At 39.9% G+C, this 23,869-nt stretch overlaps 1 protein-coding gene across 2 annotated transcripts; it reads right to left on the bottom strand.

Moving 5' to 3' along the window:
- Positions 1 to 549: 549 nt before the first annotated feature.
- Positions 550 to 23,768, bottom strand: NBN (nibrin). Of its 2 annotated transcripts, XM_048507555.1 has the most exons (16): positions 23,396 to 23,766; positions 21,832 to 21,965; positions 20,767 to 20,915; positions 20,053 to 20,212; positions 17,968 to 18,071; positions 16,596 to 16,713; positions 15,731 to 15,924; positions 14,530 to 14,627; positions 12,941 to 13,079; positions 11,209 to 11,487; positions 9,405 to 9,867; positions 8,258 to 8,344; positions 6,952 to 7,107; positions 5,839 to 5,952; positions 5,077 to 5,126; positions 550 to 2,769 (listed from the first exon to the last, which is right to left on the bottom strand). In XM_048507555.1, exons 1-16 carry the CDS (start codon positions 23,430 to 23,432, stop codon positions 2,742 to 2,744), a joined length of 2,310 nt encoding a protein of 769 aa, XP_048363512.1. In that variant the 5' UTR covers positions 23,433 to 23,766; the 3' UTR covers positions 550 to 2,741. The 2 variants fall into 2 exon arrangements, with proteins under 2 accessions (XP_048363512.1, XP_048363513.1); XM_048507556.1 differs by lacking the exon at positions 8,258 to 8,344 and having other exon boundaries at positions 23,396 to 23,768.
- Between the last annotated feature and the right edge of the window lie 101 nt (positions 23,769 to 23,869).

The following is a 23,869-nucleotide window of genomic DNA, read 5'->3' as shown; positions in this document are numbered from 1 at the left end:
GCATTAGTATTCCTCCAGTTTGCTGATCCATTGTTGCTATACCACTAAGATGCCTATTTTGACCTAAGAACTTGTGGTGCATGGTCAGAGATCACACCAAACATTCATTATTCACCAGCCAGGTACTGAAATTGACGGCTGCTTCACCCACAGCCCCATCCCAAGATTTTAGAGCCAAATGGAGAAGAACAGGATACCTGACAGACTATGGCTTTCACACCATTTACATCAAGGATGTTGAGTAAACTGGAATGGGCTGTTAGAATAATGTTAGTACTATAATAGTTATCTGTCAGTTACTGATTTTCATGAATATAATAATAGGCATGCCAGAACCACAGCATATCAGTGGTCCAAAGGCAAGTAACTGAAATCCAGTTGGAGTTTTGTGGAAAGAAAATTACCTTTTACATATAAAAGATGAGTGTCTTTTGAAGGAAGGTTCCTGAGCAAGCATCTCATACCAAAAAGTTCTAAGATGTCAGGGCATACTAAATTAACTAATTTCCACAAACTGATTGCATAACTCACACAATTCAAATGCATTGGTAGGTTTATCAGCAGTGTTTATTTGAAGCTGTATACAAATAAATGTTTTACTATCAGGATCTTAACATTTATTCAGATGTGCAGGATGTTTGCAGTGGGCGTTTTCTGCAGAGGGCTGTATCGTATCCCATAGAGCATCTGAAAAGACTGACGAATCCAGTAGGAAGCCTGGGGTTTTTTTGCTGCTGGCCAGGATGTTAACAGATTTTAATCTGGTTAAAACCTCATGGAGTGGACTAGAAACTTAAACATGTAGCCTTTCTAAATTTTGATTGGTGATATTACCACCAAATTCACTGAATTCAGTGTCTGAAGGAACATTATACAATTCAAAGATGCTGAAAAATTGGGAAGCTGATTTTGAAATTATGCAAATAAATAAAACAGCTTATTTTGTGAAATGGTACTCAATGTGATATTTGATTGTGAAAAACTATTGTTTGACGGATAGGAATTAGGACTGAAGGGGTGGAGTAGGCCTGAGAGGGCAAAGCAGCCAAACAACAGCACATCAAGTAGAATCGCACAGAGTTTTTGTTAATATTGTTTGCATATTTCAAGATACCTTGGTAGCAACAACAGCTGGAACTTGAGTTTTTTACTTATTGAAATGAAAGCAGTAATTTATTTTTGTCATTAGGTTATGACATTTTGCCCCTATGAGATGCTGGAAAATAAATGTGTTACTTTAGGGCATCTTATTCAAGACAGGTAAATAGTCTACATCAGTGGTTCCACAGTTCCATCAGCCTATAAAGCCACAATTTTTTGCTGCCATTTCAAAAGACCTGCTGTAAATAAGCATGAGTAGAGAAAAAGGCACTGCATATCCAGCCCCTTTTTACACACACTCTAAAGCAGCAACAGGACAGCACAATTGGGGCATTCAAGAGTTGAAAGGATTCCCCCATGGATCTGACCCTCGACTTGTTCCTCACTATAGTATGCTTCCTGGTGCTCAGCTTGACCCAGCCCTCGATTTGAAACCAGTGATGTCACTCTTCTCCTGACACGTGTCCCTCTTTTCTCCTCACGCGTGCTTGCAGACCAATGAGCCCAAGTCTGGGAAGCCTGAAGATCACCCCCCACCCCCCAGCAGAACTCTATGGGCTCCTTTCAAATAATTCTACATATGCAGACTTCAGCTACATATATCAGAGATCATACATAACCTTGCTGTCAATTTAAAAACTGACCTTGCTGTCTTTAACCATGTAACAGGAAACAACAAAAGTGAAAGGAGGACATTTGATTCCGGCTGTGGTTGGAAACATCTATAAAGAAACCAGACTCTTTCACCAGTGCAGGGGCTGACTTCCCCATCAGTTTGCAAACTGAGACGCACCTAACTCTCTTCTTTTTCATACTTCGTTATACAGTTGTGTTTGCACAGAATTATCAGCAGCCTATTTTCTATCTACAACCCGTAATATAAAGATTCTGCAGCTGCTGGAGGTTATCATTCTTCACGGATGCAGTGATACATTTTTGGAGTTTGTGCCTAGGAGTCTCAAACTGTTATTCTGAGCTTAAAACCAAAGGGGGGGGGAGGGAGGGTATACGAGAGGCAAAGTACCTGCTTTTAAAACAGAATGACAGATCTGAATCTAATGTATACATGGCACTTTCTCAAGTCAGAAATCCTGCAGAACACCCCAAAGTAGAGCTCTATTTCAGAATTAATACATCTCATAGCTGATGTTCCAGTCAGCATTTTGGGTTCTCATAATTTTAGTGCTAATGAAAAAGATTTGAGGCTAGCAAAGTACAAAGATTCCCCACTAATTTGCATCCTGAGATAATTTAATAAAGAAGCAAAAATTGTCTGAAATGTAGAAAACAAACACCTGGAGAGCCACATTCAATCCTTTTATAAAATGTAGTCGTTATTTCAGTATTGTGCAAGTAAAACCAAAACATCTAAAACTGCCCTTTTAAAAAGAAATTCTTCTTGCTAGTTTCCTTTTATAAAACCACACTTGCATCCAAAATAATGCTCCTAAATTGTAACATGAATTTTAAATACGTTAAGCTGTACCTTGCTGTTAAAGAGTTTACAATCACATGCCTGTTCTTTGCAGGTTCTCAGACGCATGAGCAATACGAAGTGAACCCTTTTGATGCTACAATGTAAAGTCAACAAGTAGGCTAATAAAGTTTATTCTGTGCAGCAGATCCAAACCAAGACATAGCTATCTTCTTTTTGTGTGGGGATTATACCTGGAAGGTCAGCAAAGAAAAAATAAATGCATGATTTGGAAACCTAAAGGAAAATGGCCTGTAAAGCCCAGCAAGTTCAATACAAATTGGACTCGAAAGAAAAGAATGCATTTGGTTTAAGCTATGCAAGTAGTGACATCATGCTTGAAAGTACAGCATTCTAAATTCATACATTCATCTAAACATGTACCAAAGAGATTTTAATAACTACTGAACTTGGTCCCTATTCTGACCAGCTTTTCTACTGAAAAAGAATGACAAGCAAACAATCACTCTACACTGCTGAAGTATGTGTTGACTATTACTAAGGACATTGTCTAGTTAGAAGCATTTTCTACAAACAGTTCTTTTGGCTTCCCTCAGTTTAACTGTTTACCATTAGAACAATTTCAAGAAAGAAACACTTATGCTTTAATGTCAGATTGCTATTCCTTTCCCACCATCTCCCTGAAGGGCAGAAAAGAATCATACCGTATATACTCGCGTATAAGCCGAGTTTTTCAGCCCTGTTTTAAGGCTGAAAAATGCCCTCTGCTTATACACGAGTCACCGCTTACCAGCTGACTCTTCAGGCCTCTGCCAAGGCTGGGGGCGTGACCCAGGACGACCTCCCTGCGGCTGAACAAGCTGCTTGTTGCTGCCCTCCTCGGAGGGTGAAGGGGGAACCCCGAGTCACCCCGGCTGGCTGGGCTTCCACAAACCCAGCCGGGAGGCAGAGGGAGCTCCTTATTTGGCCAGTGACTCCCCCTGATGTCACTGCCCAAATAAGGAGCTCCCTCTGCCTGCCGGCTGGCTGGGCTTTCTCAAACTTTATCCCAGCTTCCCACCCTCGGCTTATATATGAATCAATAAGTTTTCCCAGGTTTTGGTAGTAAAATTAGGTGCCTCGGCTTATGGACGGGTCAGCTCATACACGAGTATATACGGCATTCCAATTTTAAGCCCTTTTTCTTTCACGTACATTGTTATCGAACGGTAGAATGATGTTTTCCCTACAACATACGAACTGTAACCACAAACAAACACAATGAATAGGAAAGGGGCAATTCTGATATTATACTAGCTTAGTTCTGGTTTAAATGTTCTATTGGCAAAGCTCTGTCTTTAAACTGGGCTGTTCTGCCTCACCAATGTCACGTTTAAGTCAGGTATCAGTTGCCCTACAAGGCACAGGGTGGGAAAAAAACTAAAGAAGATGGTATTTCAAGCTTTATGGTGTATACACTGAATTTTCCTTGCGCTTAGGCTGTTTTCCATGACTCTGAGAGCCCCTTGCTCAGCACTGAAAACTAGTGTTTTTATGGGATTGATTTGTATCTTCAGTCTCACAAGAATGTCCAAATCTGCTTACAGACAAGACACAACAATACCAATAATTTAAAGATGGCTTGGCACAGCAGTTAGCTGCCTTGCCAGCAGCCGGGGGGGGGAGGGGGGGGGGTCTATGCAAGAATTAGCTTCAGAAACAATGGAAAAACACTGGATATTTGGAAGCAATCCCAAGCAGCAGCGAAACTGTCAGAATCACAAAGTTCTATTAAGCAAAGGTGCTCTTTTGGCAAACTTGCTGACAAATATGTTTAAAACACAGAAATTCTCACATTGTAAGGAAGACGCGTCATTTCATTACATTCTGCAGTATTGTTTACTGCACGTATTAACTCAGGAAAAAATGATGGGAGAACACAAGCTACTTTACTTTACCTCACTCAGAAAGCCCAGACCCAAATTGGTACCTGGAAACTCTTCAAAATCAAAGTTCAAAAAGGCTGGAATTGGCTTGTATCTTGCCATGTGACTTCAAAATGCAATCCAAAGATATACAAACCAGGGATTTTTCTTGACAGAAGTAGCAAAGGAGCAAAAAGATCTCCTTGTTCTATGACTGGGTTACATTACCTCTGGAATGAAATGACCAACAGCAGCATACCCAGATCATTTTGCCAGGCACACAAGGCCAACTCTCTGCCCTGTACAGTTGGCAGCAATACTGGAGCTCAGCTTGATCACAATAACTAGGTCAAGTATAACCCTCCCACACACCTTTTTGTTTGCCCTTTTCAGGTAGAAGTGTGCAGGAGTAGCATTTGGATAAAAGTTTTGCCGATCTCTATCCTAATCCCTTACGTTTGATTTTGGGATAATTTGAGGAGCCAGCCAGCTACTGGTGGATTTAAAGCTGTCTGAGTGGAAGGGAAGACCAGACTTGTTACATGGAACCAGAACAAAACTCTCAAAAGAATAGTGAGGACACTGCTTCAGTGCCATATGGAGATGTGAGACAGTTCCTGAGGATAGGCCACTCACCTGAAGAGATCATCAGCAAGTGATTCTTCTCTCGCATGCCGACTTTGTTCCTAGAAAAAAGAACGGTCCTTTTAGAATCTGTGCCAAGGATGAAAATCTCTTTGCCAACTTTAAACAGATGGCTCCGTACATTTACTTTAAACATACTGCTCAAAACACTGCCCTAATCTCATGGCCAAATGAACTGCATCCACAGGCCTGCTGCGTAATGAAAGAAAAAGGCAGGCCACTGCAAGGAACAGCACAGAGGCACACCTGAAGCACACTAAATAACAACATGTCTCCACTAGAGACCATTCAATGGGTAGAAACACGTTGATTTTCATATTGTTTGTTTTTCCAAACTTTCCCAGAGAATTTTCAACAGAGTTACACAGTAAAGTGGCATTTGAAAATGAACTGCAGCCAGCATGGTATAGTGGTTAAGAGCAGGCGCACTCTAACAAGGTTTGATTCCCGGCTCTGTCACTTGAGATGTGGAGGATTATCTGGTAAACCAGATTAGCTTGTGCACTCCAACACATGCCAGCTGGGTGCCCTTGGGCTAGGCACAGTACCTCAGAGCTCTCTCAGCCCCACTTACCTCACAGGGTGTTGTGGGGGGGGGGGGGCGAGAAGGAGATTGTAAACCCCTTTCAATCTCCTTACAGGAGAGAAAGGGGGATATAAATCTAAACTCTTCTTATCTTCTAAATGTTTTGAAGATTAAAATGAAATCTCTGATTTTAATACTTCATTAGAAAGCATGCTTGTGTGCCTTACCTCCATTTCTTGCTTCAACCATTCTTCTATCTCAGAATTCTTTTTAGCATTATGAGCCACCAGATCTGATCCCCCAATAATGTGAGGAAACTGTCCTGCTCCAGGATAAGGGACCTACCAAAAGCAAAATATATATTATTTGAGTTCAAAGATTCAGTCAGAGTACCAATCTCCAAGGTACTAGACAAAAAATTCACAAAGGTTATTTCAACTTTGCATCAGAATAATACTTAAGACATATTGTTAAATTCATCTGCAAAGAAGCAAACAAGATTAAACAATCTTTGCATTTTACTTAACAGGAAAATCTGATTAAATATATATATAGAGAGAGAGACTTTCCAAACAAGCACAGGCATTTAACAGGGGGCACTGAATACTGTGTGGATTTCAAAAGAACTTGAGCCAGCCTGTAATAATTTGACTGGGTTTTGACTTAAACACATGAAATTTTGCTAATTTTGAGATTCTATTAAATGCAACTCAATTCACAAGGATGCTTCATCTGAGCAGAACATTCCAAATTTTGGTTTCATGTAGATAATTTAATTCTATATTTAGTTCTGAAGTGAAGTGGGACATTTTTAGACTGAAAGGAAAATTGGTTAAAGAACTTTAATTGCTTAAATCTGGGCACTTTCAATCCACTTTCACAAATATCTGCAAGTGGATTTTGCTATTTTACACAGTAAAATCCAGCTGCAAAGTGCATTGAAAGTGCATTACTTTGCATGTGTGAAAGTGCCCTCTGTAGGGCAGTATATTAAAATACAATTTAAAATATGTTTAACACAATGGTATTCTGTATTCTGATACAGTGATTCACTTTTGACCATTACATCTATTTTCAATATTTTGAGAAGTTGGGAAAGATACTAGAAATTTAAAAGGCTTCTGAAGGAGCTGGCATCCAGTTTATGAAAGTTAGTCTCAGCAATCTGCCTGCTCAAAACTGGAACAATCTGTTCTAAGCATGTAAGAATGTCAGTACATCTACAGATGTAAATGAAAAAGCTAAGAGCCATCAAATGAGGAAAAAACAAACATGTGTAGATCTTTCCATATACTCTGAAAAGCGCTCCTTTGGAACAGATTTTTAAAAAGCATACCAACCTTTTTAAATTTTTTGAAGTTGTTTAAATGTCCATAATTTGTTCTGGCAGTGGAATCAACACCTCTCCTCGGCTGACTAACCACCAGTGATCTCAATTCAGACAACAAAAGCCTGCTAGGAAGATTGCTAAAATCACTTGCAAATGTATCAGGATTCTTGAGGAGTGAAGAAGGAAAAAATGATAATAGTTAGCTGAGGTTACTCTATACTACTTTTACTTATATAAACCTACCTTTATTCTTCACAGCAAATAGAACCATTTACTCATTATGTTTTGTATCCAAAGAAACCCAACGGTACCTTTCACATGGGTCTCAGCAGATATCCTAACTCCCACCACAGAAGAGAGAACAGGGTATGGTGTACTTGGAGACATGAAGCAACAACAGAGCCACCAGTGTTGTGACTGCAGCACTATGCAAATACTGAGCAGTTAGCAGAACCTGAGCACACCTGACCGTGCCAGGTTCTGCCAGGCACTAGGGAACGATGTGCCTGTACACTGCTGCCAGCCATGGTCTTCATTGCCTCCTCTCAATACCCACTGATAAGGGCATCACACCAACTTCCCCATCAGCGGCTCTCAGAGAGACCGGCCACATGAGCTGCTGAGCAAAACCTATTTTACTAAATGAAACTAAAATGTGCATCTCTGGGTAGTCATTTCATGAACTGAATTATCAATAAATGTACTTATCTATTACTCAAACGTTAACTATCACTGTAATAATGTTTCCATCTATATTACATTTATGCCCAGGCAAGCCAGATCTTAGAAGATAAGCAGGGTCAGCCCCAGTTAGTATTTGGGTGAGAGACTACCAAGGCATACCAGTGTCATTATGCAGAGATGGCAAACCACCTCTGAACGTCTCTTGCGTCCTGAAAATCCAATGGAGTCACCATAACTCAGCTGTGACTTATTGGCTGACAATAATACAATTAAATTTATTCATCTACCACTCTAATCATTCATTTGTGTGATCAAGTCTACTTAACATTTCCTACATCAGTCTTTCAAATAAGAACAGGAAAATGGATTTGCTTGGGCTCTCAAACGCGCTAAAATTTGATTTTTTTTGCAGCAAAATTGCAGGTTGGGAAAACAAGTAAAGACTAGCAGCAAATGGAATATTAAATGGAATATTATTTAGATACAATCCTTCCAAACATGAAGCAAGATGTCAAAAATTCATTCTGCCCTCCTTTTCTTTTAATTTTAACTTTAAAAAAGGAAACTTCCTTCTAAATTACCTTTTGTAATATTATATATATTAAAAATGACAGTGTGAAGACATTCCTTACTTGTGATTCATTTTTCTCACTGCGTGTTGATTCATTTTTAATCTCTTGTTTCTGGACTGAAGCTGGAAGGGTCTGTTCATTTCCTTGCTGTTCGTCATACAAAAAAGTGATACATTAGATTTAAGACCACTAGTGAAGGGTCATATATGATTGAAAACTGATAGCATTCTTCCCTCTCTTACAAAATGTTCCTTGTTTCCTCTTTATTTAAGGAACACACACTCTACATGGGAGTTCCCAGACTGTAGGAAGGGGGAGGGGTGTCACTCCTAGTATAGGTATTGCAAAGTGAGGTACTTGGAAGTTTACACATAAAAGAAAGAATGGGACTTTCATTCATGAACAACTTGAATGAAAATGTATTGTTCTGGATAATATAGTTATGAATTTATTATGGTTATACTTTGTAAAAGGCATATTAGGCTTTATTCAGCAATGTGATCAGACAAAAGGGCAATATTTCAAGGAACAAGGCAAAAGAGGATTCGAATAAAATGTTTGGTACAGAATGATAAATCATAAATCCTGTGCCCCTCTCAGGATTTCAGGGAGAAATGAATGCTTAGAATTGTGCATGTGTGCACTGAAGTGAAAACAGAAGGAAGGCAGGACCAAAAGTAGATTTCACATTTTTGGAAGGCAGGACCAAAAAGTAGATGTCACATTTTTGTATACATACACATACCCTGCTTTTCTCTGCTACTACTATTACTACTACTACATCCTAAGAAGCTTACAGAGTCCCCTTCCTCTCTAGACACCTGAAGGAAAAATTTTCAATGCAAACTAACTTGACCAACTAATTCTTGTTTAAAGATCTGAAAAGCAGTTTTTTACTCTCCTGCCTTCTTAAATCTGCTGGTGATGCCAATAAGATAGCCTGTAATTGCTTCATCAAAAGGAAAAGACATTCAAGTCTTGCCTCCACTCTTACTATCAGTTCTGAATCGTTATTTCACATTCATGCTAACACATTAACATTACCAGGGTGCGATATATATACACACACAGAGGGTTAGATCACTTCGATTTGTTCTGACGGTGGCGCTTTCCTCCAGTGAAAATGGCACCACATATATAAAGCTCTGCAGAATCAAATCGAGGCACAAATGCGGCTCTGCTCAGACAACGGGAAAAATGCCCTTACCAACAGCTTCACAGTCTCCTGCCTTACAGAACTTCCTTCTTGAAGACCATTTCCTTCAGGTTCTAATTTCTGTTTTTTCTTCATACTTCTTCCATCACCTTCTCCCAGGCCTTCTTCCCAGTTTAACTCTTGGGTCTCAAAAACAACTTCTAATGAAGCAAGATCTTCTACTGCCAAATCATCCAATTCTTTTCTCTTTTTTGATGTAGATTTTCCAGAAGGAATATTTTCATTTAGATTTTTTCCTTCGGATTTGCTGCTCTCCATCACAGACTTCCTAGTCATGTCTACAGACGACTGGTTCATTTTCTGATCCAAAGTGCATTGCCCCTGTTGAGGCCCTTCTGTTTTGCTTCCCAGCAGCAGAGACCTCACAGGCGGAGTATGAGTGGAAGCTTGGGATGATTTCTCATCTATCTTTGCATACTTGGATACGGATGTTTCTCCTTCCTCATTTCTTTCCCTTAACCAGAAAACAGGATGTTAAAACTCACACATACTACAGCACATCTACAAATAATAGTGCATTTTAGATGAATATGAACAGACACACACTGGTCACAATCAAGTATAAGTTTAGTGATGCTACGAAAGTCCACCTGTAATAGGCATTTAAATGTGTAGTCATCTCAAGACCATCTTCATTGTCTGTAAATGAATCATCACTATGCAAAATGAAAAAAAAAACTTGGAGGAACCTTGAAAGGAGCCACATGTGATCCTAATCCGAATGTGTTTGTAGATCTTATAAATAAAATATGCACTTGGACAAAGCTTTGGAAGTGAACATGAACCAACAGTATAAATTTTGGAGAGGATTTCCCCCCCCCCCCCTATGGTGCAATTGAACACTTGAGGATAGTTTTCAAAGTTTCCCTGTACAGAAATAGATCTATAAAATGCAAACACAACTGAAGTTGCTTTATTCTGAATCAGAACATCAATCCACCAAAGTCAGCACTGTCTATTCAGATTTATTGAGGCTCTCCAGGATCTCTGGCAGAGCTCTTTTCACATCTCTGACATATTAGCTGGAGGTGGAACCTGGAAATTTATGCATACTCTCCCACTGAGCTACAGCCCTACCCCCTGGGTTCAAAACTGAGTTGAAGAATTGCAAATAGGTGTGAACAAAAAAAAATTATGGGATTTTTAGATTCAGGTTTATTGGACCCCAAAGTTTTTGGCAAAGGCAAAACAACAACAACTGAACACTAGCATCAGTAGTAGACCCGAGATTCGAGCTCAGCTCTTTTAAAAAAGCTTTTTACTGGCTTTGCCTTTTCAGCTCCACTAAAATGGTCCCTCTTCTTTTTTTGGCAGAAAGAAGTCAAAATGGCTTTTTCCCCCCAATTCAGAAATGAACAGCCCTAACTGCAAGGGCTATGTGAGGTGCACAAAATAATCCCTCATCTTCTGGGTTCACCCATCCAATCAGTTCTTTCTGATCCCAGAAAACGTTATGTTTGGAGTCATGGGACCCACATGAAGTAACAGCCACACAGGGCAATAGGCTGCAGTAGGAAGGGAGTGGGAGGCACAAATGCGAGGCACAAATGCGGCTCTGCTCATGTGATTTCTCCTCCTTTCCGCCTCCCACCCACATGGTTGTTATTCTACCTGGTTCTTGAAACTTTGGGAACAAACTTTTTTTAGGGCCAGAAATGGGAAGAGGAAAGCTGGAAAGGTTGGAAGTGTGGGGTCCAACTCAATGTTTTGGGTCTCCACTATTTAAACAAAATCAGGGAAAAACATTAGCACTAATCTGGCAAAGTAACGTTTACACAAAGAAAAGTAAATGTACCTCTTCTTAGTGACAGTTTGGAAGTAATTCGTAATTGAATTGGATTGCTTCTGTGAACTGATTTCTTGGTTTCTGCCATAGCCTGGAACTTTAGAGGGCGAGAATGATAAATGGCTTCGATCAGCCCCAGGCTGCCTGTTCATCTTGGCTGCTGTCGCTCCCATATTTACAGTACTGGTTTCTAGTGGAGTCTCCTTGATAGTAGTTCTGTCCAGTGGGTGCCTTTTGCCTTTCTGTTCTTGCACAGGAATTTCCTGATGACTTCCAAACATTTCCATGCTGTATACACAAAAATACCAGATCAAGAAATTCTAAAGAAAATCAGTATCAGGACTACACATACCCACTAAATTGTAATGTACATTCAGTGGTGCAAATAAAATAAACATTCCCACCCCATTTGTCATGGCCCGCCCCACAGTCTTGCCATGCTCCCAGAAAATGTTGGCACCTAGTAGCTCTTGTTTGGTGTTAAGCAAAGCATGCCAAGCAAGAGCTAATTAATTCTAAGCATAATACTTATCTCATAGAATCAAAAAGATGAATTCAGCAGTTTTGATGCAGTCACATGAATTTCACATAACTGGATCTATATAACCCAAAACATTCCTCTTCAGCATATATTTACTAGAAGCAAATCCCATTTAGTCCAAATGAGTCTTACTACCAAATGTACACAGGATTGGGGCCTAAGGCCATGAACGGATGCAACAGAAAACATACATCTCTGTATCCCTCTCTAAACATTACATTTCATGTGCAGTTGAGGAAAGTCCATGGTCCCCACTACATCTATTCAGGAGCAAGGGGATTAAACAAACTAAAACCCCTTGGACCATGGGCCCCTCTAACTTTTAGAAGTCTTCTTCCTCTAATAAGTCTTTCTTCCAGGTATAACTGGAGCCAAGATCCATCTCAGGAGAACTAAGGTTTGTTTGTCTGTTTGAATAAGTTAAGATCAGCATGAAAAAATTGGCTTATTGGACCCAAGAACAGTATTGCTTTCCTAACAAGCCACAATCTAAAATGGGGCCACAAAGAAAGACACAAGAGGATGTACTGTAACCTTTACTCTCCACTTGATAAAAACTGGGGTTGTGATTAGCATGTAAACCTTCTATTCAGAGTAAAAGCTTTGTGTAAAAATTATAAAACTTTTGATACATTAGAGAAAAGACAAATTGGGCATGCCTTTTTCCCCTGTAAAATGCTAACACCAGCATGAGAAGACCAATTTGCATTAATTAAATTGAAAAGGGATTGATTCATGACCACAATCCAGCTTGCATATGAACAATTTGTTTTTTACACACAGAGACCTGTGTGTATTTAAAAATAGCAGGTTGCAACCTAAAGATAATCAAAGTAATGCTGGCTGTTGTATCATGGTATAAATTAATGTTTCTGTGTGGTTATCAATTGTGCTGTCATAGTGGTTTTATTTTATATTTTAACTTTTCTGCAAGCTGCCTTGGGCATTTGCTTTTTGGCAGCTACAAGTTAGAATCTGTGGTTTTAAACTGAAATTTTAGATAAAATAGTGAATACACTAACTCATCAAAATCAGTTCTAATAAGTGAGATTTAGTAACTGCAGAAGGACGTGAATAGTCTAACCAGCCCAAGCTCTTGAGAATTTCCTCATGACATGTAAAGACCTGGTAGTCTGTGACCTTGTCATGCAAACTTATTTCTAGATAAACTACAAAGAGGAAGCCTCTTTTATACCATACCACGTGTCCACCAGCTCTGCATCCGTTACATACTCTGTGGCATCACCTGTGCAGGTAGGCATTACTGTCTCCTCTACCAATGCCCTCAGAGAAATACTTGGCTGCATAGAATCTGATGATGAAGCAGCAGGTTTTTCTCCTGCAAAATAAAACACATGGAAGAAAAGATGGTCAAACTTCAGTGGCATGAGTATGGTTTTATCATCAATTTGCAAGGCAAAAGATAAAATGCTCATGTTAATCGTGTAACAGGAAGCCATTCATAATTTATTTATACAATAAATTTCATTAGTTGATTTTGGAGTGCAATTTTGATGGAGCTTACAAAACTTACTCTATTAGTGCATTAAAACCTATTGAAGCATACTGCTTCAGACAAATTTTTGAAAAAAAAATTCTGTTATGACTGCTATTACACAGAGAAGCAAATGAGGTGGTTACTTTAGAACCTTGTTTATAGTACAAGAAATGAATGGAAGGTATGTAGTATTCAGCCTCCGGCTTCCATTCATTCCTTCCACATCTTGTACTATAGACAAGGTTCCAAAGTAACCACTGCATTTGCTGCTCCATGTAATTTCTTTGATGACTGTTATTAAACCGTGAAATTAAATATGTAATATATTGACTACATGGTTACAAAGATTTATGAATGGAAATGGGTAAATGGGAAGGATCTTTTCTTAATCTTCTTGCAAACAGGAATGGGATCATCATCATCTTCTTGCAAACAGGAATGGGATCATCATCAACAACAACAGCATCCCCACTCTTCCCCCCATCAGAGTCATTAAGTCCATTTCAGCACTAGCCACGGTTTGTTGTCACTTCTGAAGCAAACTAGTGTTTGTGTTCTCCCGCCAAATCAAGACTGCAAATTAGCCTCAATCCACAGCATTAATTATATTTATCATGTATAAAGTGGGTTTCAATACTTAGATTTTGATCTCAGCCAGCAATTCAGCAGGTGTGAGGATCTCCACCTGCAGATCGCAATTTTCTGGACTCCCTCCCTTCCAGTTCCCCACAATTCTGACACACCTTGGTAAGTGCAGCAACAAGAGGGCTGCCACAGAACCTGGCACCAGCCATTAACTGAAGTCTTTAAATACATTACTATAGCAACCCTTACAGCAACCCATAAAACCTGCTCAGTGTTACACACTTACTGCCTACATATTGTGAACCTCAAATTCATGACAGAAGTGAAATTAGAATGGGAGCTTTTCTGTTTCAACTTCAATGTGAGCCACATCACACCCCCTTTATTATCAGGACGAAAACGAACAGAACAAAAAAACATGCCAGGGGAAAACAGGAAATGAATCAGAAGACCAAGAGTGCCATCCTAAGCAGACTTACATTATTCTAAGATCTTAGATCAGTACTTAGAAAGGTTAATGTTGCTTCGGGTAGAACTGTTAAGTACTTGAAATTGCCCACAAAAGATAAAACCATGCCACTAATATGAATTTGTACCATACCATAAGATAGCAGCTCTATCTCATATGCTGCCTAGAAGCCTATCAGATGAATAGTAAAAGAAATAAGGATTTTTTAAAAATATGCCACATAAGTTTAAAATGTACCTGAGTTAGGAGAAGCTTGAGGATTGCAGTATCGTTCTGTGGATGCAAAGATAACTGCTAAACCAATTTCTGCCTCTGAAATTGTCCTATACTTTTTTCTATTAAAAGAAACAGAAAGATTCCAAAGAAGCAACAGAAAAACCACCAAACAAAAGGCAACATCATTTCACTGGAATGCAAAGGTCAGTGTGCCACATTCTGGATCTTCTCAGATTTCCTTTACCTACCAAAGCTGACCTTGCCCTCCCTCTCCACCCAAGCCCTGTTACTGAAAATTGGGAAGCCCACCAGAGCATGCAAGGTCACATGGAGGGCTTGAAAAATATGAACTTGTACAAGCACAAGTATGTGTGGGTTTGTACTACCAGCATGAGTCAACTGACATTCCCAATCTGACATTTAATTCCATTAACTTGAGCAGTTTCCAGACAATAGTCAAAAAATCAGACAACACATGGAAGAAAAACAAATTGCTATTAATGTGCCAAGAGAAAAATAGTAGAAAAGCGAGGCACAATGTTGTTGCAGTGAAGGAAAGTTCAAGTTCTGAAGTTATGCTGTTCTACCATTTTATAAAAGCTTTTAAGCCAAACAGTCCTATCTATCCATATACAAAATTTAAACCAAAGCTGCTAAACCCCGGAATTGCTCAACTCGGCATAATCCCCCTGAAATCTTATTAAGCTAAAGTGACACTACGCTAGAAATTTGCCTATGCACATGATCTATTGTAATTATTTCAATTCAAAAACAGTACACTCCTAGCTTATAAAATTTAAATAAATACCTAATTCTTTTTCACACCATTACGAAATACATTTTCAACTGGCAGTGATTTCCAGAGAAGTCACTAGGATTTATTCCCAAGCAAGCATGCTTAAAATTACAGTCTAGCAGTACAATCCTAGGGAGAGTTGCTACAGTCTATGTATGTTCATTTCAATGACTTTAGAGGAGTAACTCTGCATAGGATTGCACTGTCAATCACACAAGCATTTATATTTCCATGCAACATGCACAGAAACACAGAGAGTGTCCAAGGAATATAAGGACATGATTCTTACCACTATGTGTGTTATGAGAAACATTTTCAGGAATGACAATTGAATTCCTCACCTACCCTCCCCAAAATTACGTCGACATAAAATGGACCACAATTTCTAAAACATGAGTGGTCTTACAGAGGTGAAATATGCCGCACCTTTCCAAGACTGTTGTGACAGTATCATTCCATTTCCTCCCCAAGTCAGAAGCTGATGCTTGAGAACCCGTGGATCCTACGTCAATAACACAAACGTGAGGTGTCACTAAAGCAGCAGCAGCATCTTCTGCTCCCTCCGTCATCAGTTTCGCTTCCCCTCCACCAAATGTGACAGCTGGACTCAGTTTTGCATGCTAAAATCAAAGACAAAAGACAGAAGAGATGTCATTTCTTTAAAACACACATTTCCCCCCCCAGAATTTTAAGAGTGAAAGAAATGATTTCAACAAGCATAACATTACAAAGAGAGGACACCACAAGAGCAATTATTAGAGTACAGGGAGCCTTCCAAGCCAGATGGAAACAGAAGCGACCAGCATTCTCTCCTGATGTTTCACCAGCATCTGTGGCTGGCATCTTCAGAGGATCAGCCAGCCACAGATGCAGGCGAAATGTCAGGAGAGAATGCTGCTAGAACACCACCATACAGCCCGGAAACCACACAGCACCCAAGTGATTCCGGCCAGGAAATTCTTCGACAATACAGCAATTGGTTATTTCTGATTTTTTTCCTATCACAGTGAACTGTCATCACAGAGGAAACCTGTGATTTGTCCTCCTTTACCAACAGAGAGAAAGGAATGTAGTATAATGAAGGACCATGGGAGTTTCCACATTGCCAAAGATTAACACCATCTAGAAATCTGCAGAATACAGGGCCATGCTCTCCTTAGAATACAGTTGCTTTATCCATGCAACAGCCCTACAAGACATCGAATTTCTTCTTCTTCTGCAGAACTGCACTGAACATAGTGATTTAAAATGTTTCTGTAAAGAGAGGTGCAGTAAAGGCAAAGCTAGTTACCTGCTTAGCAGACAGAAACACAATTTTTTTCCCTCTAAATATTGTTCTTCTTTCAGGACATGCAGCAAGATCTACTTTTTCATTCTTAATAGTTGGTTCATCAAGTGGAGGATAAAAACTGTGAACAGAATAAATCATTGTGAAAACATAACTAATATTTTATTGTCACGTTAATGAGAGTTAATACCTATATTTCTTAAAAGAAAAACTTAGAAAATAGTAATAAGAAAAGTACTGGTTCTGTGGCCAATCCTACATATATGCTGATAATTGAAAAGCATAGGGCAAACAGGTGAATTCTCCCCACTTCTCACAAGCTTATCCCAGTTTGGATATCATACTTCACATTGTATTCAACATCCAGAGTTTGGATTTACAGCTCTTTGGTTGTTGTGGGTTTACTGGAATGCGTGTAGCCCTCGACAATACATTACAGCTCTTTGTTTGACTATGTTTCCACCATAAAATCTTAAGATCTGATTGGTTGTGGTGGGTTTTCCAGGCTGTGTGGCCGTGGTCTGGTGGATCTCGTTCCTAACATTTCGCCTGCAACTGTGGCTGGCATCTTCAGAGGTGCATCACAGAGGGAAGTCTGTTACACACTGTGTCCAGTGAGAAGGGAATGTTTTAGTGGGGTATAAATTTTCATGTCCCCAGGTGAGGAACCACTCAGTAAGTGTTTAGGTGTGGTTGATAGTATAGTATTGCAGGTGGAAAGTGATTCACATTAGCATTCCCTGCAGCAGCAGTATTGGTGAATGCAAAACCTGAGTTTGGGTGGAGTACATTGTCCATGAAGATCTGGTTGTTATTCTTGTTGATAAAATTTGGTTTGAATCCTATGACTGTTAGGTGGATTTGTAACATCTGAGAATATTAGCGGCTTCCTAACAGCATATGTAACCACAGCTCAATGGTACTCACATATGCTGAATATAATTAATTCTGAACCAAGGAAGAGCTCTATCCCAATAGCTCACAAAGATGCAAGAGTCAGAATCTTGCTTGAGGTAGTTTTCCTTGAATCCCCACAAACAGGGGAAATGGCTAGTATCCAATCTCCGGATGGTAGGAGTTTATCTAGTCTCATTTCAATACAGCTTTGGGGTTCAGACCCAAGGCTGCTGGCTTCCCTGACTGATGATTTTCATTGGAAGAGAGAAGGGGGAATGTTGTTTTATTGGTTAAAATGTGCTTCTGGAAAAATTTAAAATGGTAAGTGCCTGAAGAGAAAGCTGATAAATGACTTGAGTACGATAGCTATGTCTAAGCTGGTGAAGTTTTAATACACAAGTTACATCATAGAACAATAGCCTACACTGTAGTTATCAAACCATGTAAAATGTGGAATGAGCACTAACATTGCTATTACCTTTCAGGCTTAGGTAATTGTTGTTTGGCCCGAATAGCCTTGATTAATTCAGCAAAATATTCAGGCTTTGTAATTGGTCGACCACAAATCAATGCACATATCGTCTAAAAATAAAGCAGAAAAATATCAACCTAGTTTACAATAATACAAATGCAGTAGTGTCTGATATTATTTCACTCTGGCTGTTTCCGCACGGCAGCAGCTTCCAGCCGGCGTTTCCACAACAAGTGCGCTTCCAAGCGCGCATTCGTGGAAACGGCAAGGCTTGGCCGGAAGGGAGCTTGAAGGGCGTAAAGGTGGCTGGCGTAAGCAGCTTCTCTGCCTGTGCGAATGGCGGCCTGGGGACGGCGTTTTTGCCGTCCCCAGGCTGCCATTAAACGCCCGTGCGGAAACGGCCTCTCTTAATTCCCAGTCATTCTTTGACATCCATCCACTAAATGAGAGTATTCCAGGGGTGGACAAATCCCAGGTGCCAGGTTGCAATGGTGCCTAGAAATTTCATTGAGGTACCTAATAATTTCAGCAGCATCTCTCAGAAGAAGTGCAAGGCTTGTATTTATAATTTTCTTAATCAGCTGCTTTCTGTGCAGTCTTCAACATTCAATTAAACAGTGTTTTTAAAGAAATAACGGAATGATCAGAAATGGAAGGAAAGTTGGGCTAGAGTTTTGTTTTTTGTTTTTGGAGTGGAGACAGTGTTGTCCCTATATTTTTTTGGGGGGTGGAGACAGCGTTGTCCCTATATTTGTAATACAACACTTTTACCAAATAGCTTTGATAAAATTATGAAGTTATGATAAGGTTTTATGGCAGCAATAGGGAGAAAATATATCATTAAATATGAAACTCTGAAGGCTGAAAAATGAGTCTAGATTCTAAATTTTGGAAGCTGGTTTCTAGACCCAAAAAGTAATGTCAAATAACAGGGTATCCAGTTTACATCATCATCTGTGGACACTAGTCTTACAGTATGATTGCTTCCTTCAATAATCTTACAGTGAACCCTGCTTTAATATAGCAGACCATCTGTTAGCATATTTGTGGGTTAGTTACTCAAGTATGGCATTGCATAAATGAGATGAAAGAGATGGGTAGACACTATAAAGATGGGTAAAATAATATGAAAAGCTGATATAAAAGTAAACAGGCTTAGTCTTTGCCAGAATTTGGATTAATTATTGCTCGAATTGCTATGAAGTTGTTATACATAAGATGGAAGAAGTATGGAGAGTAATTTAGTTTTCTTCTTTTGATTGTTTTTTCTTTAATCTGGATGTATCGTTCACTTTTTCTGCTTTGATCTTATACCTATCAAGTGTCACAACATGACTTATCAACCATAATTCAGGGAACAAAGGTTGACATTATCTAAATAGTAACTTTTTCATTCTAATCTGCAGAGTGGCAGGTCCACCATCTTTGTAGTTTGTAGGAAACATTTTTTAAAAATATTTTTTTTAATATAGAAGACCATCACAATGGGTACACTTATGTTATTGCAACTGCTATGATCCCCACAAATGCCTCTCAACTCCAGACCACTTCTCACGCCACATGTCTCCTACACCTTCCTTCCATGTCCTACATTTCTCTTCCATTTCTGTAGTGACCTCATAAATCCAACATTCCACCTTCCCACTACATTATTTACATTTTCTTTAAGGCCAAAATCCAACAGCCCAAGTCCTCTCAATCTTAACTGTTCACTGATTGTCTTTCTATTAAACCTCAAAAACCTAAATACTGTGCATTAACAGAAAATATCTGTACTACAGAACTGTCTCTCACACACAGCCTCACCACCATATACTAGTAACATATGATTTTTACTGTTTAAAGCATCTTTTTTTCTGATGTCTCCCAGAGTGTAACAATATCCTTACATGGCACTGTCTGCTGCCAGGAAGCCTCTCTGTGGTCAAACATGCAAGTACATGAATCAAAAGAGAGAAAAATGACAAATGTGTCTACAAAGTATTTTGCTGTAAGACCCAATTCAAAGGCTCTGCAATTTTAAGTGAGTTGCCTTCTTTCTTGGTAACGTCTGTATGATACTTACACACAAAGCACACAAATACACATTACCTTCACAGTAAATTTGACTGAGACCATGACAAGATGAGTACATTCTTCTTTCCACTCATTCACTACGTGGCCTCCCAGTTGCAGAATATTTTGATTTAAAACACTTTTCTGTGAGAGTTCTAGGCAAGAAGAGCACACAACCAAGGCCTCGTATTCTACTCTGCAAAGGACAGTAATAATCAACAAGACAATCTTTTCAGACACAGTGAGTTTAGAATGGCACCAAGAATACCAGGTTGTCACCCAGGTTGCCTTCTTCCATCTTTGCCAGGCCCAGTTGCTGACCCCCTACCTCTCCCAGGCTGACCTGGCCACAGTGATCCATTGCAACGGTCACCTCCAGGTTAGATTATTGAAATTCGCTCTACACAGGCCTTCCCTTATGGCTGATCCAGAATCTGAAGCTGGTCCAGAATGTGGCGGCTGATCTTCTTGTGGGTGGCTCTATTAGAGATCACATCTCCCCCATGTTGCGCTGCCTGCACTGGCTCCTGGTGGAATTTCGGATCATCTTCAAAGTGTTGACCTTTAAGGACCTCTGCGGCCTGGAGCCCTCATACCATTATGACCGTCTTACCCCATATGTCCCAATCAGGTTTCTGCGTTCTGCAGGGGTGAATTTACTGGCAGTTCCCTGACCCTCAATGATGGGACTAGCCTCTACCCAGGCCCTTTTTGAACATTATTTTTAAAATCAATGTAAATTAATCTTACCTATATTTGCTTTCAAAGACACCAAAAGTGATTCTGTCCCCAGACTGCAATGTTTTGGAACTGCCATTTGGTAGTTTTTCTCCATTAACAAAGGTACCGTACTTAGAGGTGTCTTTTAGTGTTAACACAGGAAATGTAGATGATTGACTCTGAAAATAAACATTTGTTAAAAATTTAATTTATATTTTAAAAAATCACTTCTTATATACCAAGAAAAACAGGAGACGGAGTTATGCTGAAGACAATAGTGATTTCAAACATATTATATTAGCCACATAACCTTTTATTTTCAAATGAAAGAAATATACACTGTGGAGTTGAGTCAGTCTTGTGCAAGTACAGCACAGTAAAAGACAGCTTCTTTCCAGAAACTGCACCCTGCTTGGCACCCCTGAAATCATGCATCCACGGGCTAGTGAACCATTGGGAAAAACACTGGGTTGGTGGTGGTAAAAATTCCCCCTCACTGCTGACTGGAAGTAAGTTGCCAGCAAAAAACATTGTTGAAAGCTTACTTTTCTTGTACAATTTTCAGAATTGCTTCTATATCCAATGCAGCATTTTAATTGCATTAACAAGTGCAGACACTGCAGCAAAATGCTTTTTGTTTTTGCTATATTATTTAAAGCAAATCTTGTTAGTCCAGTGTCTTTTTAAAAAATAATTTTTATTATTTTACTTATTTCAGTTTCATAGTACTTATATTTGTCATTTATAATCTACATTTTAGGCTTTTCTGAAAACTAGCTCAAAAGAACATGCACATTTACTAGGAAAGTTTGCTCTACATCATATCAAGATTATCTACACATTTTTGCCCTGCCCTTCCTCCATGTATGATTCTGTCTTCCCTATTTGTGAGGTAGGTCAACACTGAGAGAATGTACTGACTCAATGAGTTTCACAGCTATTGGGCATCTGAACCTAATCTATACTCTTACTATTAAACCCCTTAAAGGAACTTGGTTGCTCTTATAGAGGGGCATCCTTTTACTAAAGTCTGTGACTTGACTTATAAAGTTGTACAATGGCTGTAATTAACACTACTGTAAATTTGCTACTTACAAGGTTAACTGGAGGATGAGTAACAGAAAGGACTGCATGGCTTCGGCTGATTGATGAATCATCTTGTATTAAAATGGCACAGTTCTTGCGTCCAACAACGTACTCAATGCCGATTAAAAGATGATGTGGTTCCCCTGGGTTGTTCAAAAAGAAAAAAGTTACTAAACCTGAGAAGAAAAATTACAGCAGCCAGGCTGCTAATCAAATGAAATCACAAGCCCCCAGACATGTTAGCCTCACTCACATAAAAGAAGAGTGAGCTGGAAGGATATTTTTTTTTCATATAAACAGGAGCCCAAATCCTCTTCGCCTCTGTGTATTCTGTGGCTTGAAGCACTACCCCAAACCCAATTCTGGTACTAGGGGTGAAAAGCATTGGAAACACCAGCTACGACAGGTGAAGGGGGAGGACCACTGCTTTTCTCAACTAGACACTTCTTTCTGTATACAAAAGAGTCCTCTCCTACATCTGTCATGCCTGGCAACCAGCAAGACAAGTGGGGGAAGGCAGGGTAGACCAGGCATGATTTTTCTATACACCGCTACGTCACTTATGGACAAAGCCCAGAAGTACTGTTGGTAAGCTCCAGCAGCCACAGGAAATTGCATGGCAAAACTATAGAGGTTCCCAGTGATTCCTAGGGCTACTCTATGTCAGGTCTGGATTTTTTTTACAGAAGTGACACAACAGCAGAGATACTGTTGCTGATTTTACAACATTTTTCTCCTACCGTGTTTCCCCGAATATAAGACAGTGTCTTATATTAATTTTTGCTCCCAAAGATGCGCTATGTCTTATTTTCAGGGGATGTCTTATTTTTCTGTGTTCTGTTCGTCAGGAATGCTTCCAAACAAAAACTTTGCTACGTCTTACTTTTGGGGGATGCCTTATATTTCACACTTCAGCAAAACCTCTACTACGTCTTATTTTCCGGGGATGTCTTATATTCGGGGAAACAGGGTACTGCTGCTTGTAGCAGTGGTAGGCAACAGAAGCTGGGGGCAGCGGACAGATCCCCACCTCTGCCAGGGGAATAGCAAGCTTACCTAGACCTATATGTGAAAGTGGCAGATCAGTCATCCCTGGCTTGGCCTCATTCATGAACGTATGTTCTACATTTTACAGTATTGTTCAGTAAACATATATACATGTGTCCAAAACTTATCTCTCCTACTGCTACACCTTCTCTTTTGTGTTTCTGCACAGGGGTTGCACTATACAAAAAGGTGCACAAACTAGCTTAGATAAATGTTTGAGACTATGATCTATATGGCTGCATACAATAAGCAGAATCCTACCATGTAGTTTCTGTACCACTTAATGTATTAATACGCTCCATTTCAGTTCTTTCTGGTTCAGGACTTCTAAAATCCTGATGCACTGGTTATGGGTTGCCCCATTCTTTTGATTGTACTGACTCACTCACAGTGTGCAATCCACCTTGACTGTGAGAAAAACAGACTATAAATAGCGTGAATATATAAATAAAAAGATCTCCCTACCAATTTCAAAGATCCTGTGAGCTAGACTGCACACACCTTCCTTTCCCTTCTCTTCCCTTACCTGGGCTAGGCTTGGAGACTGCAACCAAATTCCACATCCTGGGGGAAGCGTCAGTAGTTTTCTCCTTGGCTGTCTTCCCACGCTCTTGCAGCACAATTTCTTAGTCGCCCTTATGGCCAGAGTAGAACCCAACCACACCACAAGCCATCATACTCCGTTCGTTCTCAAGGCGCATGCGCCAGACCCGCCCTCCCTAAATCATAGAGGCTCAAGTCTGGTAGAGCGGCGCCCAGAGCCTGACTTCGGGTTCATTTCCTCTCGAGTGAAAAGAGAAGTTGCGCCAAGTCATATTTTCCACCTGGTTTGGAAAGGGGCATGTTCCTGCGGCATTGCATAGCCACACTGAATACCTGGGCTTTTAGCGTGCAACCTGGGAGGAGGGCATGAGAAGCAATGCAGGAATTCGAAGGAGGCGTGGTCTGTTTGCCCCCATTCAAAGCAGCGCTCTGAGTGGGTGCGGCCTCGTGACATCAC

This window comes from Sphaerodactylus townsendi, linkage group LG09 (genome assembly GCF_021028975.2).
Source record: "Sphaerodactylus townsendi isolate TG3544 linkage group LG09, MPM_Stown_v2.3, whole genome shotgun sequence".
Lineage (NCBI taxonomy): Eukaryota > Metazoa > Chordata > Lepidosauria > Squamata > Sphaerodactylidae > Sphaerodactylus > Sphaerodactylus townsendi.
This window is presented reverse-complemented; position numbering and strand designations above follow the sequence as displayed.